Here is a 27597-nt window from a genome sequence, read left to right as displayed (position 1 = left end):
CAGAGTAAAATCAACTAAATTTAGTGCAAAAATTTTAATTACTGCCAAGAGAATTTACTCTAAGTTGTTTAAAAGAAAAACTACTCCACCGTATTTTAACTCTAAGTGGAATATAATTTACTCTAAATAGAATTGCATTCTACTCCAAGTAGAGATAACTTTTAGTCTGACCAAAAGGAAATTTTACACAAAATGGAATACATTTTATTCCATCTAGTGTCAAATTGTGCTCTTAGTAGTATAAAATTTTTCTCCTAATTGAATTTTATTCCATATTGTGCAGTTAAACATTAAATTACATTCTAAAATAGAACCAACTTTAACTTTATTTCACTCACTAAGCAATTGTTTTACAGCTATTATACACAGCAGTTTGTAAGAATACAATGCATAGACCAGAAAGCAGTATTTGAACAGCCATTTTTATTGTTCACAAAAAACAGTTTTGAATAGTATAAACATTTGCATCTTCATGACTGTAGGACACAAAGGATTTTCCATTTTCTCAAAACATTTATCAATTTTGCACTCAATGTCACTTTTGACAAGTTCTTGTAAAGAAATACTGCTTCTCAGATTCTTTTGCTTGATTTTGAAGATCATTAACTATTTCTTCCAGGGAAATGACCAAAGAGTTAATTGCTCTTTCACTTACACCTGCCACTTTAAGTTCAGCAACTGCTGTTGCACAACTAGACAAGATATTTCTGAAGCAGGACTGTATCAGAAGCAACACTCAGAGGGAAAATCTTGACTTTCAAATGTCTCTTCAGTTGTAGATGGGCCTTCACCAGGATTAGAAGTGTGTTTATCATGTGCTTTATTAAGATGCTTTCTGAACCCAGAAAACGTGCCATAAACTTGAGCACAACCTGCCTGACCACATTTAAGATGAAGTGTCTTACCAGGGCAAAGTCCGTGGATCACTTTTAAGTGCTTGGTCAGAGAACATTTGCCTGGTACTTCTTACAAATGAAACAGAACATTCCAACTCAACTTAATACTGAAACAATCATAGCAAAACAACAATTTAACACAGCATCCGAGCCCTCAACTCTGCAACCTTAGGATTCACTTTGGTTGTCTCAACATCCATCTCATAAATGGCGGTGTGCAGAAAATTGTACACATTGACCAGATCATGGTCATTTGAAGTGCCTAACACAAAGTGAGCTTTAAAAAGCTCATCAAAACAGGCAGTGAGCCTGGTGATTTACAAGGTATGGCATGTTTGTCAAACACAATGAAGTACTTGTGAATCACGCTCCTCTGAGTCCCTACTGCAAGCAGGTACGGTTGACGCCTTTCTGCGATGCCATCAAGGTGCTCCTGGATGCTGGTTCCTGTCTCTGAAAAAAACAGAATAAAACACGATTAGTCTTGGGCTTGAAAGAAGACAGGGTTCTCATAGATAAGGCAAATTACTTTTCAGGACCTCTTTAAGGTCACTTGAAATGAAATTTAAGACCAACTTCACAAGAAAGACAAATAAATTAAATAAAAATAAGTGAAGAAAAGAGAATTTTGATCAACATAAATGTTCCCTTTACTGTAACCTTACCTTGACAAACTTCACAAGATGTTGACTGGCTCGTCTGGCTGAGAGTTTTCCTGGTCTCTTGCGGCCGTGAGGTGACGGTGGCAGGAGGTGCACAAGGATCAAAATGGATGACATGTCACTGTCCCATCCTGGAAGAAAAAGTAAAATAAACATAAGCTACCAAAACATCTTATTTGCAACAGTGTTAACACTTCGAGTGAGCTTACCAAACAGTGACGGCAGGAGGAGGTGCACTTATATTGAATCAATTTACATAAAATTCTGTAACATTAAACACTTTCTTTATAATCCAGTTCAATTTACCATTTTCCAGTTCTGTTGTGCCTTCAGCATTGTGAAGAAGGTTCTGAAGGTCTTCAGACTGTGTGAGACCACGGCTTTGTTCAAGGACTTTCTGCTTGTAGACAGTGGGCCACTTCTCCAGGAACTTTGCAGCGATGGTTTCCCCAAACATCAATGTAAAATCTTGCTCAACCTGGAGAATAGATGAAGTGAAGGTTTTAAAAATCATTTTGTTAAACTTTCTCACATCCACCTTAACTTAAACTTTGTTAAAGGTAGGTTAAGCTGAAGTGAAGATAAACATACCAATCCTCCTATGTCCAGGAATCTTGGGAAGTCCAAAAAGATACTACATGACTTCACTGGGTCATCAATCATCTTCTGGCGATAGTTGAAAGTCTGTTTCATCTTCCTCATAACAGTTCCTTCATCAGCGCAATGGTCTCAGAACACAAGCTATCTGTCATAAGGCAGTCTTCTTCTCTCAAACAGTCCCCGTCAGTTGTTGGTCCCCCTAAAAAAATTATAGGAATATGACACTCCATTTTAGGATTTAATAAATAAGGCTAGGGAACTTATTGTGCGGTTTGGTTGCAGGATGAGAATTGTACAAGTATAAATACACATACCTGTTTGGGTTTGTGACAGTCTGGGGACCTTCTTTTGTCCATTAGAAGCTTCTCTCTGGACAAACTTCAGTCTACAAGCCAGATACCCACTCCCATCTTCTGCATCGTAATGATGCTCCTAAAAGTAAGTGAATGATAAATGTTTTTAAAGCTGTGAAAGCAAAGACAGCTGTGAATGCTAGAAGCTGTGATTTACAGATTTTAGTTCACATTGTTTGAATTACATAGATAAAATCTATTCACAATGTTTATTCTTCAAGCTGCAGTAGCCCAACACTGGAACAATGGACTCTACAAAGGTTTAAAAATGGGAAAGTTAAAAACAAGTGGCACAAATGCAGGGCATGCAAAAGAGAAACCTTTTTCAGTTCTACTCAAACCATAGCCAATGCTGAACTTTTTTGCAGCTGTGAACATAGCAAATCATTTATTTATTCTATATTTGAACATATGTAAATAACAAGACATAAAAAGTAAAATTAAGTAAAAAAATAAATAAATCTGAAAAGTTGGTAAAGCACCCATTTTGGCACCATTCCCAAAACATCTTAGATAAACCTAATATGTGAAAATGCTATAAATTTGTTTTGTTTTCACTCACCACATTCCAAAAACGAACTGTAAGACAGTTGTCCTTCAAAACAGATGTAATTCTGTCGATCCCTGTATTTGACACGCACAGCTTGCATCCTGCATTATGTAAAAACATATTTTTCAATTATCATATAAACATACTTATCAAAGTGAATAAAAAATTAAGATAAAAGGTTGAAACAATCATGGGGAAAAAGCACTGGGTGGCTAACAACTATCCTTAATGGGGCTAGGCTCTTTACTTGAATTTAGCCAATCACCACAGCTAAAACGGAAAAAAACATATCAGCTCCATACAATTCGATGTAAACGGGGTTTATAGACAAAATAGTCAGTCAAAAATGTTTTACTGACAACTTGCATAGTTTGTTTACAAAGCACAACTTTAATCCTGTTTTTATTTATCACTGCTCTACGTTCAAGAAAAGTTACTAGCATAGTCCTCTCGCGCCATTTTCTGGGCGGAACCCTGGCTCCACATGCTAGCAGAGCCAGCTTCGACTGTACGGCTAACTCCTCTTTTAAACTCGGTTCCTCAGCTTAAAAATAGCGACAGCCTTGACTTGTGAAAATTAAAAATTGGACGTAGCATTGAACAACATTGATGTTTTTTTTTCTACTTACAATGTTGTAAACTGCTAAATTAAGTTAGCTGAAGCACACATGCTAACTAGTTAGCCAACCATGTTAATTATTCGCTGCACCCCTTCTTCCCCCACGACCACACAGCAGCACGTCATCTTTCCACTAGAGATAATTAGTCTTAATAATAAAAATAAATCATAAAACCCCACGTAAAATATATGTACAACCCATTTGGGGACTTACCTGGCACACAGCTAACCGTCGCCTCCGTTCCAATGCGGGATAACAAGATGGTGGAAGAAACGAAACTTAAGAAACTTCAGTGGGCGTGTTCTTGTTTTACTCCGATATGATTTACTCTGTTGTTTTGTTCCGACTCTATTGACCAATTGAAATGATTTCACTCTATAATGTATAAAAATGACACTTTCAGATGAAAATAATGTTAACTCCGAAAAAATTACTCTCCTATTTTTCCTGTGTATATAGTTAAATTTTATAAACTAGTAGAATATTTTCTTTTTTGTTTTTACAAATATTGACAAGGCAACGAAAAGACAAAGTGCCTAAATTATCACTGATGACCTCTTTGTGATGCTCGACCATTAAGAAAGGATAACCTATCTTTAATGGCTTTTTGTTTGTTTGTTTTTTTGTTGTTTTTTTAAGTATTTACCTACAAGACAAAGAAAATGATTAGTGACCAAATGAACGAAGAAGACCTACATTCAAGGACTCTGTTTCAGGCGGTCATTGACGTCAATCTGTGACGTGGAATTCGGGGTTTGAGTTTGCCATTCGAGGATCACGTCACCAAAGAACAGCTGAGCCAATCAGGTCCAAGTGACGCACAGGCTTTATTATTACGTACAGTATTTGAATGTAGGATTTCATTTTTTTAATGTAAAATTCTCTTTTCATCCTGCATTGTGATGCTCGACCATTAAGAAAGGATAACCTATCTTTAATGGCTTTTTGTTTGCTTGTTTTTTGTTTGTTTGTTTTTTTAAGTATTTACCTGCAAGACAAAGAAAATGATTAGTGACCAAATGGTCGCAGAAGACCTACATTCAAGGACTCTGTTTCAGGCGGTCATTGACGTCAATCTGTGACGTGGGATTCGGGTTTTGAGTTTGCCATTCGAGGATCACGTCACCAATGACTAGCTGAGCCAATCAGGTGAAGATGACGCACAGTCCTTATTACACCTACAGTATTTGAATGTATTCTTTCGTTTTTTCGTTTTAAATTTAATTATTTTCAAAGCATCTCAATTCAAATAAGTCATTAAAAGCTTGTACATTCTATGAGTATATAGTTATACATTTTATAAACTAGTAGAATATTTTCTTTTTTGTTTTTACAAATATTGACAAGGCAACGAAAAGACAAAGTGCCTAAATTATCACTGATGACCTGCATTCAAAGACCGTATATAAATACTGTTATGAAGATTTAAATATCTATTGCTATATATCTACATCATATTTCTATTTCACATGGCATATGACTATTAAAGGTTTAGTCACATGACTCAGATTAGCGTTAGTAAAAACAATAACCTGCTCTTACAGGCCCAGTCTTTCTCTGCTGCCCCCTCTCTTCCCTAGGGGGCAGTAGAGAACAACATGTAGGCGCTGGGAGGAAGAAAAGCGAGAAAAGTGTCCGGTTGTTGTGGGGAGCGCAGTGTGTTAGTTTTAGGGAAGCCAGCTGTTCGTTGTACTTGTTCAAAAGAGGAAACCTCTTTGTGTTGCTCGACCATTAAGAAAGGATAACCTATCTTTAATGGCTTTTTGTTTGTTTGTTTTTTTGTTGTTTTTTTAAGTATTTACCTGCAAGACAAAGAAAATGATTAGTGACCAAATGATCGAAGAAGACCTACATTCAAGGACTCTGTTTCAGGCGGTCATTGACGTCAATCTGTGACGTGGAATTCGGGGTTTGAGTTTGCCATTCGAGGATCACGTCACCAAAGAACAGCTGAGCCAATCAGGTCCAAGTGACGCACAGGCTTTATTATTACGTACAGTATTTGAATGTAGGATTTCATTTTTTTAATGTAAAATTCTCTTTTCATCCTGCATTGTGATGCTCGACCATTAAGAAAGGATAACCTATCTTTAATGGCTTTTGTTTGCTTGTTTTTTTTTTTGTTTGTTTTTTTAAGTATTTACCTGCAAGACAAAGAAAATGATTAGTGACCAAATGGTCGCAGAAGACCTACATTCAAGGACTCTCTTTCAGGCGGTCATTGACGTCAATCTGTGACGTGGGATTCGGGTTTTGAGTTTGCCATTCGAGGATAACGTCACCAAAGAACAGCTGAGCCAATCAGGTCCAAGTGACGCACAGACCTTATTACGTACAGTATTTGAATGTAGGATTTCATTTTTTTAATGTAAAATTCTCTTTTCATCCTGCATTGTAATACTCGACCATTAAGAAAAGATAACCTATCTTTAATGGATTTTTGTTTGTTTGTTTTTTTGTTTGTTTTTTGTTTTTTTAAGTATTTACCTGCAAGACAAAGAAAATGATTAGTGACCAAATGGTCGCAGAAGACCTACATTCAAGGACTCTGTTTCAGGCGGTCATTGACGTCAATCTGTGACGTGGGATTCGGGTTTTGAGTTTGCCATTCGAGGATCACGTGACCAATGACTAGCTGAGCCAATCAGGTGAAGATGACGCACAGTCCTTATTACACCTACAGTATTTGAATGTATTCTTTCGTTTTTTCGTTTTAAATGTAATTATTTTCAAATCATCTCAATTCAAATAAGTCATTAAAAGCTTGTACATTCTATGAGTATATAGTTATACATTTTATAAACTAGTAGAATATTTTCTTTTTTGTTTTTACAAATATTGACAAGGCAACGAAAAGACAAAGTGCCTAAATTATCACTGATGACCTGCATTCAAAGACCGTATATAAATACTGTTATGAAGATTTAAATATCTATTGCTATATATCTACATCATATTTCTATTTCACATGGCATATGACTATTAAAGGTTTAGTCACATGACTCAGATTAGCGTTAGTAAAAACAATAACCTGCTCTTACAGGCCCAGTCGTTCTCTGCTGCCCCCTCTCTTCCCTAGGGGGCAGTAGAGAACAACATGTAGGCGCTGGGAGGAAGAAGAGCGAGAAAAGTGTCCGGTTGTTGTGGGGAGCGCAGTGTGTTAGTTTTAGGGAAGCCAGCTGTTCGTTGTACTTGTTCAAAAGAGGAAACCTCTTTGTGTTGCTCGACCATTAAGAAAGGATAACCTATCTTTAATGGCTTTTTGTTTGTTTGTTTTTTTGTTGTTTTTTTAAGTATTTACCTGCAAGACAAAGAAAATGATTAGTGACCAAATGGTCGAAGAAGACCTACATTCAAGGACTCTGTTTCAGGCGGTCATTGACGTCAATCTGTGACGTGGAATTCGGGGTTTGAGTTTGCCATTCGAGGATCACGTCACCAAAGAACAGCTGAGCCAATCAGGTCCAAGTGACGCACAGGCTTTATTATTACGTACAGTATTTGAATGTAGGATTTCATTTTTTTAATGTAAAATTCTCTTTTCATCCTGCATTGTGATGCTCGACCATTAAGAAAGGATAACCTATCTTTAATGGCTTTTGTTTGCTTGTTTTTTTTTTTGTTTTTTTTTAAAGTATTTACCTGCAAGACAAAGAAAATGATTAGTGACCAAATGGTCGCAGAAGACCTACATTCAAGGACTCTCTTTCAGGCGGTCATTGACGTCAATCTGTGACGTGGGATTCGGGTTTTGAGTTTGCCATTCGAGGATAACGTCACCAAAGAACAGCTGAGCCAATCAGGTCCAAGTGACGCACAGACCTTATTACGTACAGTATTTGAATGGAGGATTTTATTTTTTTAATGTAAAATTCTCTTTTCATCCTGCATTGTAATACTCGAACATTAAGAAAAGATAACCTATCTTTAATGGATTTTTGTTTGTTTGTTTTTTTGTTTGTTTTTTGTTTTTTTAAGTATTTACCTGCAAGACAAAGAAAATGATTAGTGACCAAATGGTCGCAGAAGACCTACATTCAAGGACTCTGTTTCAGGCGGTCATTGACGTCAATCTGTGACGTGGGATTCGGGTTTTGAGTTTGCCATTCGAGGATCACGTCACCAAAGAACAGCTGAGCCAATCAGGTCCAAGTGACGCACAGGCTTTATTATTACGTACAGTATTTGAATGTAGGATTTCATTTTTTTAATGTAAAATTCTCTTTTCATCCTGCATTGTGATGCTCGACCATTAAGAAAGGATAACCTATCTTTAATGGCTTTTTGTTTGCTTGTTTTTTTTTTGTTTGTTTTTTTAAGTATTTACCTGCAAGACAAAGAAAATGATTAGTGACCAAATGGTCGCAGAAGACCTACATTCAAGGACTCTGTTTCAGGCGGTCATTGACGTCAATCTGTGACGTGGGATTCGGGTTTTGAGTTTGCCATTCGAGGATCACGTGACCAATGACTAGCTGAGCCAATCAGGTGAAGATGACGCACAGTCCTTATTACACCTACAGTATTTGAATGTATTCTTTCGTTTTTTCGTTTTAAATGTAATTATTTTCAAAGCATCTCAATTCAAATAAGTCATTAAAAGCTTGTACATTCTATGAGTATATAGTTATACATTTTATAAACTAGTAGAATATTTTCTTTTTTGTTTTTACAAATATTGACAAGGCAACGAAAAGACAAAGTGCCTAAATTATCACTGATGACCTGCATTCAAAGACCGTATATAAATACTGTGATGAAGATTTAAATATCTATTGCTATATATCTACATCATATTTCTATTTCACATGGCATATGACTATTAAAGGTTTAGTCACATGACTCAGATTAGCGTCAGTAAAAACAATAACCTGCTCTTACAGGCCCAGTCTTTCTCTGCTGCCCCCTCTCTTCCCTAGGGGCAGTAGAGAACAACATGTAGGCGCTGGGAGGAAGAAGAGCGAGAAAATTGTCCGGTTGTTGTGGGGAGCGCAGTGTGTTAGTTTTAGGGAAGCCAGCTGTTCGTTGTACTTGTTCAAAAGAGGAAACCTCTTTGTGATGCTCGACCATTAAGAAAGGATAACCTATCTTTAATGGCTTTTTGTTTGTTTGTTTTTTTTGTTGTTTTTTTAAGTATTTACCTGCAAGACAAAGAAAATGATTAGTGACCAAATGATCGCAGAAGACCTACATTCAAGGACTCTGTTTCAGGCGGTCATTGACGTCAATCTGTGACGTGGAATTCGGGGTTTGAGTTTGCCATTCGAGGATCACGTCACCAAAGAACAGCTGAGCCAATCAGGTCCTAGTGACGCACAGGCTTTATTATTACGTACAGTATTTGAATGTAGGATTTCATTTTTTTAATGTAAAATTCTCTATTCATCCTGCATTGTGATGCTCGACCATTAAGAAAGGATAACCTATCTGTCATGATCCGTGTTTTCTATGTGTTTATTTTCTAGTTTCTGTGTGATTCTGTTCCCTGTTAGTCCTGTCTCTGCGTCTTTCCCCGTTGATTGTCTCCCAGGTGTGTCTCGTTCCCGTGATTGCCCCGTGTGTATTTAGTCTCCCCTGTTGTCTGTGTTCTTCGTCGGGTCCTTGTCGATAGTTGTAGTCCTAGTCATTTCCTTGTCAATTGATACGTCTATTGATGTCACCTTCTCCGTGCTATCAGTTTTCCTCGTGCTGTTTCCCTGTTGTTCCTTGTGAGAGTACTTTGTCATTAAATTCATCATTTTTCGCTACATCCTGGTTCCTGCCTGCGTTCTTCCCTCACCGAAAACCACCGCTTCATGACAGAAGGACCCGACCAGTAACGGTGAGGAACGCTACCATCACATCATGGACCCAGCAGACCGTCGTTCCCTGTTGAGGGAGATCAGGAGATACGACGTGGAGTTAGCGAAACCGTATTCACCGTTCAGCCGCCTCAACGCCGCCACACGTATGGCGATCCAGCTGGACAGGTGGACCTCGCTCCTTCCTCGGTTGGGCTTGGAGGATTTTTTCAAGGAGGTAGAATTGGAGCTGCAGACAGCAAAGGCGGTGCTGGCTGCAAGATCCAAGCCAGCCCACCCAGCTCCTCCAACTGCCACAGCCTGCACGTCTCCAACCGCCGCAGCCTGGCCTCCGGTGTTTCCCGTGCCCGCTGCCGGCGTGCAGCTCCCCGAGTCTCCTGCGCCCGCTGCCGGCGTGGAGCTCCCCGAGTCTCCTGCGCCCGCTGCCGGCGTGGAGCTCCCCGAGTCTCCTGCGCCCGCTGCCGGCGTGCAGCTCCCCGAGCTTCCTGCACCCGCTGCCGGCGTGCAGCTCCCCGAGCTTCCTGCACCCGCTGCCGGCGTGCAGCTCCCCGAGCTTCCTGCACCCGCTGCCGGCGTGCAGCTCCCCGAGCTTCCTGCACCCGCTGCCGGCGTGCAGCTCCCCGAGCTTCCTGCACCCGCTGCCGGCGTGCAGCTCCCCGAGCTTCCTGCACCCGCTGCCGGCGTGCAGCCGCCTGTCCCTCCAGAGTCCCCTAGTGTCCCTCCAGAGTCCCCTAGTGTCCCTCCAGAGTCCCCTAGTGTCCCTCCAGAGTCCCCTAGTGTCCCTCCAGAGTCCCCTAGTGTCCCTCCAGAGTCCCCTAGTGTCCCTCCAGAGTCCCCTAGTGTCCCTCCAGAGTCCCCAGCTCCCGCAGCAGCCGGCGCTCCGCCCGAGCTCCCGGCTCCCGCAGCAGCCGGCGCTCCGCCAGAGCTCCCCGAGTCCGCTGCCGGTGCGCAGCTCCCCGGTGCACCTCCCGAGACTCCAGCCGGCCTTCCTGCCGGTTCCACGGCCTCGGCTCCGCCCGAGCCCCAGTCTCCAGCGCCTGCAGCAGCCGGCGCTCCGCCCGAGCTCCCAGCGCCTGCAGCAGCCGGCGCTCCGCCAGAGCTCCCCGAGTCCGCTGCCGGTGCGCAGCTCCCCGGCGCTCCGCCCGAGACTCCGCCCGGCCGTCCTGCCGGTTTCCCGGCCTCTGCTCCGCCCGGCCGTCCTGCCGGTTTCCCGGCCTCTGCTCCGCCCGGCCGTCCTGCCGGTTTCCCGGCCTCTGCTCCGCCCGGCCGTCCTGCCGGTTCCCCGGCCTCTGCTCCGCCCGGCCGTCCTGCCGGTTCCCCGGCCTCTGCTCCGCCCGGCCGTCCTGCCGGTTCCCCGGCCTCTGCTCCGCCCGGCCGTCCTGCCGGTTCCCCGGCCTCTGCTCCGCCCGGCCGTCCTGCCGGTTCCCCGGCCTCTGCTCCGCCCGAGCCCACGGCCTCTGCTCCGCCCGAGCCCACGGCCTCTGCTCCGCCCGAGCCCACGGCCTCTGCTCCGCCCGAACCCCAGTCTCCAGCGCCTGCAGCAGCCGGCGCTCCGACCGGCCCACCGCGGCTCAAGCTCCGCCTCCAGCGTCGCCGCCCACCGCGGCTCAAGCCCCGCCTCCAGCGTCGCCGCCCTCCGCGGCTCAAGCTCCGCCTCCAGCGTCGCCGCCCACCGCGGCTCAAGCTCCGCCTCCTGCGTCGCCGCCCGCCGCGGCTCAAGCTCCGCCTCCTGCGTCGCCGCCCGCCGCGGCTCAAGCTCCGCCTCCTGCGTCGCCGCCCGCCGGACCTCCCACGAGAGGTCTGCCTCCTGTGCCGTGGTCGGCCCCCGGAGGGTTTTGCGGTGCTTATTTCGTTTTGGATTTGTTTTTTTTGTTTTCTGGACTCTGGCCCTCCTACCGTCGCCCCTCCGCCCACCCTGTTGGGATCTGGTTTGTTTTCTGGACTCTGGCCCTCCTGCCGTCGCCCCTCCGCCCACCCTGTTGGGTTGTTTTTTGTTTGTTGGACTTTTTCTTGTTGGGCGCCTGGTAGTCGCCCCTTGAGGAGGGGGTACTGTCATGATCCGTGTTTTCTATGTGTTTATTTTCTAGTTTCTGTGTGATTCTGTTCCCTGTTAGTCCTGTCTCTGCGTCTTTCCCCGTTGATTGTCTCCCAGGTGTGTCTCGTTCCCGTGATTGCCCCGTGTGTATTTAGTCTCCCCTGTTGTCTGTGTTCTTCGTCGGGTCCTTGTCGATAGTTGTAGTCCTAGTCATTTCCTTGTCAATTGATACGTCTATTGATGTCACCTTCTCCGTGCTATCAGTTTTCCTCGTGCTGTTTCCCTGTTGTTCCTTGTGAGAGTACTTTGTCATTAAATTCATCATTTTTCGCTACATCCTGGTTCCTGCCTGCGTTCTTCCCTCACCGAAAACCACCGCTTCATGACACTATCTTTAATGGCTTTTTGTTTGCTTGTTTTTCGTTTGTTTGTTTTTTTAAGTATTTACCTGCAAGACAAAGAAAATGATTAGTGACCAAATGGTTGCAGAAGACCTACATTCAAGGACTCTGTTTCAGGCGGTCATTGACGTCAATCTGTGACGTGGGATTCGGGTTTTGAGTTTGCCATTCGAGGACCACGTGACCAAAGAACAGCTGAGCCAATCAGGTCCAAGTGACGCACATACCTTATTACGTACAGTATTTGAATGGAGGATTTCATTTTTTTAATGTAAAATTCTCTTTTCATCCTGCATTGTGATACTCGACCATTAAGAAAGGATAACCATTTAGTGACCATTTGGTCACTAAATGATTAGTGACCAAATGGTCGCAGAAGACCTACATTCAAGGACTCTGTTTCAGGCGGTCATTGACGTCAATCTGTGACGTGGGATTCGGGTTTTGAGTTTGCCATTCGAGGATCACGTGACCAATGACTAGCTGAGCCAATCAGGTGAAGATGACGCACAGTCCTTATTACACCTACAGTATTTGAATGTATTCTTTCGTTTTTTCGTTTTAAATGTAATTATTTTCAAAGCATCTCAATTCAAATAAGTCATTAAAAGCTTGTACATTCTATGAGTATATAGTTATACATTTTATAAACTAGTAGAATATTTTCTTTTTTGTTTTTACAAATATTGACAAGGCAACGAAAAGACAAAGTGCCTAAATTATCACTGATGACCTGCATTCAAAGACCGTATATAAATACTGTGATGAAGATTTAAATATCTATTGCTATATATCTACATCATATTTCTATTTCACATGGCATATGACTATTAAAGGTTTAGTCACATGACTCAGATTAGCGTTAGTAAAAACAATAACCTGCTCTTACAGGCCCAGTCTTTCTCTGCTGCCCCCTCTCTTCCCTAGGGGGCAGTAGAGAACAACATGTAGGCGCTGGGATGAAGAAAAGCGAGAAAAGTGTCCGGTTGTTGTGGGGAGCGCAGTGTGTTAGTTTTAGGGAAGCCAGCTGTTCGTTGTACTTGTTCAAAAGAGGAAACCTCTTTGTGATGCTCGACCATTAAGAAAGGATAACCTATCTTTAATGGCTTTTTGTTTGTTTGTTTTTTTGTTGTTTTTTTAAGTATTTACCTGCAAGACAAAGAAAATGATTAGTGACCAAATGGTCGCAGAAGACCTACATTCAAGGACTCTGTTTCAGGCGGTCATTGACGTCAATCTGTGACGTGGAATTCGGGGTTTGAGTTTGCCATTCGAGGATCACGTCACCAAAGAACAGCTGAGCCAATCAGGTCCTAGTGACGCACAGGCTTTATTATTACGTACAGTATTTGAATGTAGGATTTCATTTTTTTAATGTAAAATTCTCTATTCATCCTGCATTGTGATGCTCGACCATTAAGAAAGGATAACCTATCTTTAATGGCTTTTGTTTGCTTGTTTTTCGTTTGTTTGTTTTTTTAAGTATTTACCTGCAAGACAAAGAAAATGATTAGTGACCAAATGGTCGCAGAAGACCTACATTCAAGGACTCTGTTTCAGGCGGTCATTGACGTCAATCTGTGACGTGGGATTCGGGTTTTGAGTTTGCCATTCGAGGATCACGTCACCAATGACTAGCTGAGCCAATCAGGTGAAGATGACGCACAGTCCTTATTACACCTACAGTATTTGAATGTATTCTTTCGTTTTTTCGTTTTAAATGTAATTATTTTCAAAGCATCTCAATTCAAATAAGTCATTAAAAGCTTGTACATTCTATGAGTATATAGTTATACATTTTATAAACTAGTAGAATATTTTCTTTTTTGTTTTTACAAATATTGACAAGGCAACGAAAAGACAAAGTGCCTAAATTATCACTGATGACCTGCATTCAAAGACCGTATATAAATACTGTGACGAAGATTTAAATATCTATTGCTATATATCTACATCATATTTCTATTTCACATGGCATATGACTATTAAAGGTTTAGTCACATGACTCAGATTAGCGTCAGTAAAAACAATAACCTGCTCTTACAGGCCCAGTCTTTCTCTGCTGCCCCCTCTCTTCCCTAGGGGGCAGTAGAGAACAACATGTAGGCGCTGGGAGGAAGAAGAGCGAGAAAATTGTCCGGTTGTTGTGGGGAGCGCAGTGTGTTAGTTTTAGGGAAGCCAGCTGTTCGTTGTACTTGTTCAAAAGAGGAAACCTCTTTGTGTTGCTCGACCATTAAGAAAGGATAACCTATCTTTAATGGCTTTTTGTTTGCTTGTTTGTTTTTTTAAGTATTTACCTGCAAGACAAAGAAAATGATTAGTGACCAAATGGTCGCAGAAGACCTACATTCAAGGACTCTGTTTCAGGCGGTCATTGACGTCAATCTGTGACGTGGAATTCGGGGTTTGAGTTTGCCATTCGAGGATCACGTCACCAAAGAACAGCTGAGCCAATCAGGTCCAAGTGACGCACAGGCTTTATTATTACGTACAGTATTTGAATGTAGGATTTCATTTTTTTAATGTAAAATTCTCTTTTCATCCTGCATTGTGATGCTCGACCATTAAGAAAGGATAACCTATCTTTAATGGCTTTTGTTTGCTTGTTTTTTTTTTTTGTTTGTTTTTTAAAGTATTTACCTGCAAGACAAAGAAAATGATTAGTGACCAAATGGTCGCAGAAGACCTACATTCAAGGACTCTGTTTCAGGCGGTCATTGACGTCAATCTGTGACGTGGGATTCGGGTTTTGAGTTTGCCATTCGAGGATCACGTCACCAATGACTAGCTGAGCCAATCAGGTGAAGATGACGCACAGTCCTTATTACACCTACAGTATTTGAATGTATTCTTTCGTTTTTTCGTTTTAAATGTAATTATTTTCAAAGCATCTCAATTCAAATAAGTCATTAAAAGCTTGTACATTCTATGAGTATATAGTTATACATTTTATAAACTAGTAGAATATTTTCTTTTTTGTTTTTACAAATATTGACAAGGCAACGAAAAGACAAAGTGCCTAAATTATCACTGATGACCTGCATTCAAAGACCGTATATAAATACTGTGACGAAGATTTAAATATCTATTGCTATATATCTACATCATATTTCTATTTCACATGGCATATGACTATTAAAGGTTTAGTCACATGACTCAGATTAGCGTCAGTAAAAACAATAACCTGCTCTTACAGGCCCAGTCTTTCTCTGCTGCCCCCTCTCTTCCCTAGGGGGCAGTAGAGAACAACATGTAGGCGCTGGGAGGAAGAAGAGCGAGAAAATTGTCCGGTTGTTGTGGGGAGCGCAGTGTGTTAGTTTTAGGGAAGCCAGCTGTTCGTTGTACTTGTTCAAAAGAGGAAACCTCTTTGTGTTGCTCGACCATTAAGAAAGGATAACCTATCTTTAATGGCTTTTTGTTTGTTTGTTTTTTTGTTGTTTTTTTAAGTATTTACCTGCAAGACAAAGAAAATGATTAGTGACCAAATGGTCGCAGAAGACCTACATTCAAGGACTCTGTTTCAGGCGGTCATTGACGTCAATCTGTGACGTGGAATTCGGGGTTTGAGTTTGCCATTCGAGGATCACGTCACCAAAGAACAGCTGAGCCAATCAGGTCCAAGTGACGCACAGGCTTTATTATTACGTACAGTATTTGAATGTAGGATTTCATTTTTTTAATGTAAAATTCTCTTTTCATCCTGCATTGTGATGCTCGACCATTAAGAAAGGATAACCTATCTTTAATGGCTTTTGTTTGCTTGTTTTTTTTTTTGTTTGTTTTTTAAAGTATTTACCTGCAAGACAAAGAAAATGATTAGTGACCAAATGGTCGCAGAAGACCTACATTCAAGGACTCTGTTTCAGGCGGTCATTGACGTCAATCTGTGACGTGGGATTCGGGTTTTGAGTTTGCCATTCGAGGATCACGTCACCAATGACTAGCTGAGCCAATCAGGTGAAGATGACGCACAGTCCTTATTACACCTACAGTATTTGAATGTATTCTTTCGTTTTTTCGTTTTAAATGTAATTATTTTCAAAGCATCTCAATTCAAATAAGTCATTAAAAGCTTGTACATTCTATGAGTATATAGTTATACATTTTATAAACTAGTAGAATATTTTCTTTTTTGTTTTTACAAATATTGACAAGGCAACGAAAAGACAAAGTGCCTAAATTATCACTGATGACCTGCATTCAAAGACCGTATATAAATACTGTGATGAAGATTTAAATATCTATTGCTATATATCTACATCATATTTCTATTTCACATGGCATATGACTATTAAAGGTTTAGTCACATGACTCAGATTAGCGTTAGTAAAAACAATAACCTGCTCTTACAGGCCCAGTCTTTCTCTGCTGCCCCCTCTCTTCCCTAGGGGGCAGTAGAGAACAACATGTAGGCGCTGGGATGAAGAAAAGCGAGAAAAGTGTCCGGTTGTTGTGGGGAGCGCAGTGTGTTAGTTTTAGGGAAGCCAGCTGTTCGTTGTACTTGTTCAAAAGAGGAAACCTCTTTGTGATGCTCGACCATTAAGAAAGGATAACCTATCTTTAATGGCTTTTTGTTTGTTTGTTTTTTTGTTGTTTTTTTAAGTATTTACCTGCAAGACAAAGAAAATGATTAGTGACCAAATGATCGAAGAAGACCTACATTCAAGGACTCTGTTTCAGGCGGTCATTGACGTCAATCTGTGACGTGGAATTCGGGGTTTGAGTTTGCCATTCGAGGATCACGTCACCAAAGAACAGCTGAGCCAATCAGGTCCAAGTGACGCACAGGCTTTATTATTACGTACAGTATTTGAATGTAGGATTTCATTTTTTTAATGTAAAATTCTCTTTTCATCCTGCATTGTGATGCTCGACCATTAAGAAAGGATAACCTATCTTTAATGGCTTTTGTTTGCTTGTTTTTTTTTTGTTTGTTTTTTTAAGTATTTACCTGCAAGACAAAGAAAATGATTAGTGACCAAATGATCGCAGAAGACCTACATTCAAGGACTCTGTTTCAGGCGGTCATTGACGTCAATCTGTGACGTAGAATTCGGGGTTTGAGTTTGCCATTCGAGGATCACGTGACCAAAGAACAGCTGAGCCAATCAGGTCCAAGTGACGCACAGACCTTATTACGTACAGTATTTGAATGGAGGATTTCATTTTTTAATGTAAAATTCTCTTTTCATCCTGCATTGTAATACTCGACCATTAAGAAAAGATAACCTATCTTTAATGGATTTTTGTTTGTTTGTTTTTTTGTTTGTTTTTTGTTTTTTTAAGTATTTACCTGCAAGACAAAGAAAATGATTAGTGACCAAATGGTCGCAGAAGACCTACATTCAAGGACTCTGTTTCAGGCGGTCATTGACGTCAATCTGTGACGTGGGATTCGGGTTTTGAGTTTGCCATTCGAGGATCACGTCACCAATGACTAGCTGAGCCAATCAGGTGAAGATGACGCACAGTCCTTATTACACCTACAGTATTTGAATGTATTCTTTCGTTTTTTCGTTTTAAATGTAATTATTTTCAAAGCATCTCAATTCAAATAACTCATTAAAAGCTTGTACATTCTATGAGTATATAGTTATACATTTTATAAACTAGTAGAATATTTTCTTTTTTGTTTTTACAAATATTGACTAAGTGCCTAAATTATCACTGATGACCTGCATTCAAAGACCGTATATAAATACTGTGATGAAGATTTAAATATCTATTGCTATATATCTACATCATATTTCTATTTCACATGGCATATGACTATTAAAGGTTTAGTCACATGACTCAGATTAGCGTCAGTAAAAACAATAACCTGCTCTTACAGGCCCAGTCTTTCTCTGCTGCCCCCTCTCTTCCCTAGGGGGCAGTAGAGAACAACATGTAGGCGCTGGGAGGAAGAAGAGCGAGAAAATTGTCCGGTTGTTGTGGGGAGCGCAGTGTGTTAGTTTTAGGGAAGCCAGCTGTTCGTTGTACTTGTTCAAAAGAGGAAACCTCTTTGTGTTGCTCGACCATTAAGAAAGGATAACCTATCTTTAATGGCTTTTTGTTTGTTTGTTTTTTTGTTGTTTTTTTAAGTATTTACCTGCAAGACAAAGAAAATGATTAGTGACCAAATGATCGCAGAAGACCTACATTCAAGGACTCTGTTTCAGGCGGTCATTGACGTCAATCTGTGACGTGGAATTCGGGGTTTGAGTTTGCCATTCGAGGATCACGTCACCAAAGAACAGCTGAGCCAATCAGGTCCTAGTGACGCACAGGCTTTATTATTACGTACAGTATTTGAATGTAGGATTTCATTTTTTTAATGTAAAATTCTCTATTCATCCTGCATTGTGATGCTCGACCATTAAGAAAGGATAACCTATCTTTAATGGCTTTTTGTTTGCTTGTTTTTTGTTTGTTTGTTTTTTTAAGTATTTACCTGCAAGACAAAGAAAATGATTAGTGACCAAATGATCGCAGAAGACCTACATTCAAGGACTCTGTTTCAGGCGGTCATTGACGTCAATCTGTGACGTGGGATTCGGGTTTTGAGTTTGCCATTCGAGGATCACGTGACCAATGACTAGCTGAGCCAATCAGGTGAAGATGACGCACAGTCCTTATTACACCTACAGTATTTGAATGTATTCTTTCGTTTTTTCGTTTTAAATGTAATTATTTTCAAATCATCTCAATTCAAATAAGTCATTAAAAGCTTGTACATTCTATGAGTATATAGTTATACATTTTATAAACTAGTAGAATATTTTCTTTTTTGTTTTTACAAATATTGACAAGGCAACGAAAAGACAAAGTGCCTAAATTATCACTGATGACCTGCATTCAAAGACCGTATATAAATACTGTTATGAAGATTTAAATATCTATTGCTATATATCTACATCATATCATCATATTTCTATTTCACATGGCATATGACTATTAAAGGTTTAGTCACATGACTCAGATTAGCGTCAGTAAAAACAATAACCTGCTCTTACAGGCCCAGTCTTTCTCTGCTGCCCCCTCTCTTCCCTAGGGGGCAGTAGAGAACAACATGTAGGCGAAGCCAGCTGTTCGTTGTACTTGTTCAAAAGAGGAAACCTCTTTGTGTTGCTCGACCATTAAGAAAGGATAACCTATCTTTAATGGCTTTTTGTTTGTTTGTTTTTTTGTTGTTTTTTTAAGTATTTACCTGCAAGACAAAGAAAATGATTAGTGACCAAATGATCGCAGAAGACCTACATTCAAGGACTCTGTTTCAGGCGGTCATTGACGTCAATCTGTGACGTGGAATTCGGGGTTTGAGTTTGCCATTCGAGGATCACGTCACCAAAGAACAGCTGAGCCAATCAGGTCCTAGTGATGCACAGGCTTTATTATTACGTACAGTATTTGAATGTAGGATTTCATTTTTTTAATGTAAAATTCTCTATTCATCCTGCATTGTGATGCTCGACCATTAAGAAAGGATAACCTATCTTTAATGGCTTTTGTTTGCTTGTTTTTTTTTTTGTTTGTTTTTTTAAGTATTTACCTGCAAGACAAAGAAAATGATTAGTGACCAAATGGTCGCAGAAGACCTACATTCAAGGACTCTGTTTCAGGCGGTCATTGACGTCAATCTGTGACGTGGGATTCGGGTTTTGAGTTTGCCATTCGAGGATCACGTGACCAAAGAACAGCTGAGCCAATCAGGTCCAAGTGACGCACAGACCTTATTACGTACAGTATTTGAATGGAGGATTTCATTTTTTTAATGTAAAATTCTCTTTTCATCCTGCATTGTGATGCTCGACCATTAAGAAAAGATAACCTATCTTTAATGGATTTTTGTTTGTTTGTTTTTTTGTTTGTTTTTTGTTTTTTTAAGTATTTACCTGCAAGACAAAGAAAATGATTAGTGACCAAATGGTCGCAGAAGACCTACATTCAAGGACTCTGTTTCAGGCGGTCATTGACGTCAATCTGTGACGTGGGATTCGGGTTTTGAGTTTGCCATTCGAGGATCACGTGACCAATGACTAGCTGAGCCAATCAGGTGAAGATGACGCACAGTCCTTATTACACCTACAGTATTTGAATGTATTCTTTCGTTTTTTCGTTTTAAATGTAATTATTTTCAAATCATCTCAATTCAAATAAGTCATTAAAAGCTTTTACATTCTATGAGTATATAGTTATACATTTTATAAACTAGTAGAATATTTTCTTTTTGTTTTTACAAATATTGACAAGGCAACGAAAAGACAAAGTGCCTAAATTATCACTGATGACCTGCATTCAAAGACCGTATATAAATACTGTTATGAAGATTTAAATATCTATTGCTATATATCTACATCATATCATCATATTTCTATTTCACATGGCATATGACTATTAAAGGTTTAGTCACATGACTCAGATTAGCGTCAGTAAAAACAATAACCTGCTCTTACAGGCCCAGTCTTTCTCTGCTGCCCCCTCTCTTCCCTAGGGGGCAGTAGAGAACAACATGTAGGCGCTGGGAGGAAGAAGAGCGAGAAAATTGTCCGGTTGTTGTGGGGAGCGCAGTGTGTTAGTTTTAGGGAAGCCAGCTGTTCGTTGTACTTGTTCAAAAGAGGAAACCTCTTTGTGTTGCTCGACCATTAAGAAAGGATAACCTATCTTTAATGGCTTTTTGTTTGTTTGTTTTTTTGTTGTTTTTTTAAGTATTTACCTGCAAGACAAAGAAAATGATTAGTGACCAAATGATCGCAGAAGACCTACATTCAAGGACTCTGTTTCAGGCGGTCATTGACGTCAATCTGTGACGTGGAATTCGGGGTTTGAGTTTGCCATTCGAGGATCACGTCACCAAAGAACAGCTGAGCCAATCAGGTCCTAGTGATGCACAGGCTTTATTATTACGTACAGTATTTGAATGTAGGATTTCATTTTTTTAATGTAAAATTCTCTATTCATCCTGCATTGTGATGCTCGACCATTAAGAAAGGATAACCTATCTTTAATGGCTTTTGTTTGCTTGTTTTTTTTTTTGTTTGTTTTTTTTAAGTATTTACCTGCAAGACAAAGAAAATGATTAGTGACCAAATGGTCGCAGAAGACCTACATTCAAGGACTCTGTTTCAGGCGGTCATTGACGTCAATCTGTGACGTGGGATTCGGGTTTTGAGTTTGCCATTCGAGGATCACGTGACCAAAGAACAGCTGAGCCAATCAGGTCCAAGTGACGCACAGACCTTATTACGTACAGTATTTGAATGGAGGATTTCATTTTTTTAATGTAAAATTCTCTTTTCATCCTGCATTGTGATGCTCGACCATTAAGAAAAGATAACCTATCTTTAATGGATTTTTGTTTGTTTGTTTTTTTGTTTGTTTTTTTAAGTATTTACCTGCAAGACAAAGAAAATGATTAGTGACCAAATGGTCGCAGAAGACCTACATTCAAGGACTCTGTTTCAGGCGGTCATTGACGTCAATCTGTGACGTGGGATTCGGGTTTTGAGTTTGCCATTCGAGGATCACGTGACCAATGACTAGCTGAGCCAATCAGGTGAAGATGACGCACAGTCCTTATTACACCTACAGTATTTGAATGTATTCTTTCGTTTTTTCGTTTTAAATGTAATTATTTTCAAATCATCTCAATTCAAATAAGTCATTAAAAGCTTGTACATTCTATGAGTATATAGTTATACATTTTATAAACTAGTAGAATATTTTCTTTTTTGTTTTTACAAATATTGACAAGGCAACGAAAAGACAAAGTGCCTAAATTATCACTGATGACCTGCATTCAAAGACCGTATATAAATACTGTTATGAAGATTTAAATATCTATTGCTATATATCTACATCATATCATCATATTTCTATTTCACATGGCATATGACTATTAAAGGTTTAGTCACATGACTCAGATTAGCGTCAGTAAAAACAATAACCTGCTCTTACAGGCCCAGTCTTTCTCTGCTGCCCCCTCTCTTCCCTAGGGGGCAGTAGAGAACAACATGTAGGCGCTGGGAGGAAGAAGAGCGAGAAAATTGTCCGGTTGTTGTGGGGAGCGCAGTGTGTTAGTTTTAGGGAAGCCAGCTGTTCGTTGTACTTGTTCAAAAGAGGAAACCTCTTTGTGTTGCTCGACCATTAAGAAAGGATAACCTATCTTTAATGGCTTTTTGTTTGTTTGTTTTTTTGTTGTTTTTTTAAGTATTTACCTGCAAGACAAAGAAAATGATTAGTGACCAAATGATCGCAGAAGACCTACATTCAAGGACTCTGTTTCAGGCGGTCATTGACGTCAATCTGTGACGTGGAATTCGGGGTTTGAGTTTGCCATTCGAGGATCACGTCACCAAAGAACAGCTGAGCCAATCAGGTCCTAGTGATGCACAGGCTTTATTATTACGTACAGTATTTGAATGTAGGATTTCATTTTTTTAATGTAAAATTCTCTATTCATCCTGCATTGTAATACTCGACCATTAAGAAAAGATAACCTATCTTTAATGGATTTTTGTTTGTTTGTTTTTTTGTTTGTTTTTTGTTTTTTTAAGTATTTACCTGCAAGACAAAGAAAATGATTAGTGACCAAATGGTCGCAGAAGACCTACATTCAAGGACTCTGTTTCAGGCGGTCATTGACGTCAATCTGTGACGTGGGATTCGGGTTTTGAGTTTGCCATTCGAGGATCACGTGACCAATGACTAGCTGAGCCAATCAGGTGAAGATGACGCACAGTCCTTATTACACCTACAGTATTTGAATGTATTCTTTCGTTTTAAATGTAATTATTTTCAAAGCATCTGAATTCAAATAAGTCATTAAAAGCTTGTACATTATGAGTACACAGTAACATTTCCAGAGTAAAATTTACTCAATTTGAAAAAAATTTTACTCTAAAAAAGACATTTGGTCCCAGTCTAAATAGAGTAAAATTTACTCTTATGGAAGAGTTGAAATTAAAGAGTAAAATCAACTCAATTTAGTGCAAAAATTTTAATTACTGCCAAGAGAATTTACTCTAAGTTGTTTAAAAGAAAAACTACTCCACCGTATTTTAACTCTAAGTGGAATATAATTTACTCTAAATAGAATTGCATTCTACTCCAAGTAGAGATAACTTTTAGTCTGACCAAAAGGAAATTTTACACAAAATGGAATACATTTTATTCCATCTAGTGTCAAATTGTGCTCTTAGTAGTATAAAATTTTTCTCCTAATTGAATTTTATTCCATATTGTGCAGTTAAACATTAAATTACATTCTAAAATAGAACCAACTTTAACTTTATTTCACTCACTAAGCAATTGTTTTACAGCTATTATACACAGCAGTTTGTAAGAATACAATGCATAGACCAGAAAGCAGTATTTGAACAGCCATTTTTATTGTTCACAAAAAACAGTTTTGAATAGTATAAACATTTGCATCTTCATGACTGTAGGACACAAAGGATTTTCCATTTTCTCAAAACATTTATCAATTTTGCACTCAATGTCACTTTTGACAAGTTCTTGTAAAGAAATACTGCTTCTCAGATTCTTTTGCTTGATTTGAAGATCATTAACTATTTCTTCCAGGGAAATGACCAAAGAGTTAATTGCTCTTTCCCTTACACCTGCCACTTTAAGTTCAGCAACTGCTGTTGCACAACTAGACAAGATATTTCTGAAGCAGGACTGTATCAGAAGCAACACTCAGAGGGAAAATCTTGACTTTCAAATGTCTCTTCAGTTGTAGATGGGCCTTCACCAGGATTAGAAGTGTGTTTATCATGTGCTTTATTAAGATGCTTCTGAACCCAGAAAACGTGCCATAAACTTGAGCACAACCTGCCTGACCACATTTAAGATGAAGTGTCTTACCAGGGCAAAGTCCGTGGATCACTTTTAAGTGCTTGGTCAGAGAACATTTGCCTGGTACTTCTTACAAATGAAACAGAACATTCCAACTCAACTTAATACTGAAACAATCATAGCAAAACAACAATTTAACACAGCATCCGAGCCCTCAACTCTGCAACCTTAGGATTCACTTTGGTTGTCTCAACATCCATCTCATAAATGGCGGTGTGCAGAAAATTGTACACATTGACCAGATCATGGTCATTTGAAGTGCCGAACACAAAGTGAGCTTTAAAAAGCTCATCAAAACAGGCAGTGAGCCTGGTGATTTACAAGGTATGGCATGTTTGTCAAACACAATGAAGTACTTGTGAATCACGCTCCTCTGAGTCCCTACTGCAAGCAGGTACGGTTGACGCCTTTCTGCGATGCCATCAAGGTGCTCCTGGATGCTGGTTCCTGTCTCTGGAAAAAACAGAATAAAACACGATTAGTCTTGGGCTTGAAAGAAGACAGGGTTCTTATAGATAAGGCAAATTACTTTTCAGGACCTCTTTAAGGTCACTTGAAATGAAATTTAAGACCAACTTAACAAGAAATACAAATAAATTAAATAAAAATAAGTGAAGAAAAGAGAATTTTGATCAACATAAATGTTCCCTTTACTGTAACCTTACCTTGACAAACTTCACAAGATGTTGACTGGCTCGTCTGGCTGAGAGTTTTCCTGGTCTCTTGCGGCCGTGAGGTGACGGTGGCAGGAGGTGCACAAGGATCAAAATGGATGACATGTCACTGTCCCATCCTGGAAGAAAAAGTAAAATAAACATAAGCTACCAAAACATCTTATTTGCAACAGTGTTAACACTTCGAGTGAGCTTACCAAACAGTGACGGCAGGAGGAGGTGCACTTATATTGAATCAATTTACATAAAATTCTGTAACATTAAACACTTTCTTTATAATCCAGTTCAATTTACCATTTCCAGTTCTGTTGTGCCTTCAGCATTGTGAAGAAGGTTCTGAAGGTCTTCAGACTGTGTGAGACCACGGCTTTGTTCAAGGACTTTCTGCTTGTAGACAGTGGGCCACTTCTCCAGGAACTTTGCAGCGATGGTTTCCCCAAACATCAATGTAAAATCTTGCTCAACCTGGAGAATAGATGAAGTGAAGGTTTTAAAAATCATTTTGTTAAACTTTCTCACATCCACCTTAACTTAAACTTTGTTAAAGGTAGGTTAAGCTGAAGTGAAGATAAACATACCAATCCTCCTATGTCCAGGAATCTTGGGAAGTCCAAAAAGATACTACATGACTTCACTGGGTCATCAATCATCTTCTGGCGATAGTTGAAAGTCTGTTTCATCTTCCTCATAACAGTTCCTTCATCAGCGCAATGGCCTCAGAACACAAGCTATCTGTCATAAGGCAGTCTTCTTCTCTCAAACAGTCCCCGTCAGTTGTTGGTCCCCCTAAAAAAATTATAGGAATATGACACTCCATTTTAGGATTTAATAAATAAGGCTAGGGAACTATTGTGCAGTTTGGTTGCAGGATGAGAATTGTACAAGTATAAATACACATACCTGTTTGGGTTTGTGACAGTCTGGGACCTTCTTTTGTCCATTAGAAGCTACTCTCTGGGCAAACCTCAGTCCACAAGCCAGATACCCACTCCCATCTTCTGCATCGTAATGATGCTCCTAAAAGTAAGTGAATGATAAATGTTTTTAAAGCTGTGAAAGCAAAGACAGCTGTGAATGCTAGAAGCTGTGATTTACAGATTTAGTTCACATTGTTTGAATTACATAGATAAAATCTATTCACAATGTTTATTCTTCAAGCTGCAGTAGCCCAACACTGGAACAATGGACTCTACAAAGGTTTAAAAATGGGAAAGTTAAAAACAAGTGGCACAAATGCAGGGCATGCAAAAGAGAAACCTTTTTCAGTTCTACTCAAACCATAGCCAATGCTGAACTTTTTTGCAGCTGTGAACATAGCAAATCATTTATTTATTCTATATTTGAACATATGTAAATAACAAGACATAAAAAGTAAAATTAAGTAAAAAAATAAATCTGAAAAGTTGGTAAAGCACCCATTTTGGCACCATTCCCAAAACGTTTTTGATAAACCTAATATGTGAAAATGCTATAAATTTGTTTTGTTTTCACTCACCACATTCCAAAAACGAACTGTAAGACAGTTGTCCTTCAAAACAGATGTAATTCTGTCGATCCCTGTATTTGACACGCACAGCTTGCATCCTGCATTATGTAAAAACATATTTTTCAATTATCATATAAACATACTTATCAAAGTGAATAAAAAATTAAGATAAAAGGTTGAAACAATCATGGGGAAAAAGCACTGGGTGGCTAACAACTATCCTTAATGGGGCTAGGCTCTTTACTTGAATTTAGCCAATCACCACAGCTAAAACGGAAAAAAACATATCAGCTCCATACAATTCGATGTAAACGGGGTTTATAGACAAAATAGTCAGTCAAAAATGTTTTACTGACAACTTGCATAGTTTGTTTACAAAGCACAACTTTAATCCTGTTTTTTTTATCGCTGCTCTACGTTCAAGAAAAGTTACTAGCATAGTCCTCTCGCGCCATTTTCTGGGCGGAACCCTGGCTCCACATGCTAGCAGAGCCAGCTTCGACTGTACGGCTAACTCCTCTTTTAAACTCGGTTCCTCAGCTTAAAAATAGCGACAGCCTTGACTTGTGAAAATTAAAAATTGGACGTAGCATTGAACAACATTGATGTTTTTTTTTCTACTTACAATGTTGTAAACTGCTAAATTAAGTTAGCTGAAGCACACATGCTAACTAGTTAGCCAACCATGTTAATTATTCGCTGCACCCCTTCTTCCCCCACGACCACACAGCAGCACGTCATCTTTCCACTAGAGATAATTAGTCTTAATAATAAAAATAAATCATAAAACCCCACGTAAAATATATGTACAACCCATTTGGGGACTTACCTGGCACACAGCTAACCGTCGCCTCCGTTCCAATGCGGGATAACAAGATGGTGGAAGAAACGAAACTTAAGAAACTTCAGTGGGCGTGTTCTTGTTTTACTCCGATATGATTTACTCTGTTGTTTTGTTCCGACTCTATTGACCAATTGAAATGATTTCACTCTATAATGTATAAAAATGACACTTTCAGATGAAAATAATGTTAACTCCGAAAAAATTACTCTCCTATTTTTCCTGTGTATATAGTTAAATTTTATAAACTAGTAGAATATTTTCTTTTTTGTTTTTACAAATATTGACAAGGCAACGAAAAGACAAAGTGCCTAAATTATCACTGATGACCTCTTTGTGATGCTCGACCATTAAGAAAGGATAACCTATCTTTAATGGCTTTTTGTTTGTTTGTTTTTTTTTTGTTGTTTTTTTAAGTATTTACCTGCAAGACAAAGAAAATGATTAGTGACCAAATGAACGAAGAAGACCTATATTCAAGGACTCTGTTTCAGGCGGTCATTGACGTCAATCTGTGACGTGGAATTCGGGGTTTGAGTTTGCCATTCGAGGATCACGTCACCAAAGAACAGCTGAGCCAATCAGGTCCAAGTGACGCACAGGCTTTATTATTACGTACAGTATTTGAATGTAGGATTTCATTTTTTAATGTAAAATTCTCTTTCATCCTGCATTGTGATGCTCGACCATTAAGAAAGGATAACCTATCTTTAATGGCTTTTTGTTTGCTTGATTTTTGTTTGTTTGTTTTTTTAAGTATTTACCTGCAAGACAAAGAAAATGATTAGTGACCAAATGGTCGCAGAAGACCTACATTCAAGGACTCTGTTTCAGGCGGTC

At 39.6% G+C, this 27597-nt stretch overlaps 1 protein-coding gene and 1 long non-coding RNA gene across 2 annotated transcripts; both read right to left on the bottom strand.

Moving 5' to 3' along the window:
- Positions 1 to 403: 403 nt before the first annotated feature.
- Positions 404 to 4252, bottom strand: LOC145550038 (uncharacterized). The gene is made up of 7 exons (XM_081603378.1): positions 3895 to 4252; positions 3074 to 3162; positions 2473 to 2590; positions 2150 to 2357; positions 1865 to 2036; positions 1562 to 1689; positions 404 to 1349 (listed from the first exon to the last, which is right to left on the bottom strand). Exons 4-7 carry the CDS (start codon positions 2258 to 2260, stop codon positions 1278 to 1280), a joined length of 483 nt encoding a protein of 160 aa, XP_081459504.1. The 5' UTR covers positions 2261 to 2357; positions 2473 to 2590; positions 3074 to 3162; positions 3895 to 4252; the 3' UTR covers positions 404 to 1277.
- A 20477-nt stretch (positions 4253 to 24729) lies between these two features.
- LOC145550072 (uncharacterized) lies at positions 24730 to 25388 on the bottom strand. Its single transcript, XR_014085917.1, has 3 exons — positions 25331 to 25388; positions 25009 to 25216; positions 24730 to 24895 (listed from the first exon to the last, which is right to left on the bottom strand). It is a non-coding gene; the product is annotated as an uncharacterized LOC145550072 (long non-coding RNA).
- Positions 25389 to 27597: the final 2209 nt, after the last annotated feature.

Source organism: Poecilia reticulata, chromosome 22 (genome assembly GCF_904066995.2).
Source record: "Poecilia reticulata chromosome 22, P_reticulata-male-v2, whole genome shotgun sequence".
Taxonomy (NCBI): Eukaryota; Metazoa; Chordata; class Actinopteri; order Cyprinodontiformes; family Poeciliidae; genus Poecilia; species Poecilia reticulata.
This window is presented reverse-complemented; position numbering and strand designations above follow the sequence as displayed.

Excerpts from the sequence above, each read along its gene's own strand:
- LOC145550038 (XM_081603378.1), bottom strand. The coding sequence starts at position 2,260 with ATGAGGAAGATGAAACAGACTTTCAACTATCGCCAGAAGATGATTGAT. Across the intron at positions 2,037-2,149 it reads TCCTGGACATAGGAGGATTG|GTTGAGCAAGATTTTACATT; the intron begins GTATGTTTATCT and ends TCTATTCTCCAG. Across the intron at positions 1,690-1,864 it reads CACAACAGAACTGGAAAATG|GATGGGACAGTGACATGTCA; the intron begins GTAAATTGAACT and ends TTTTTCTTCCAG.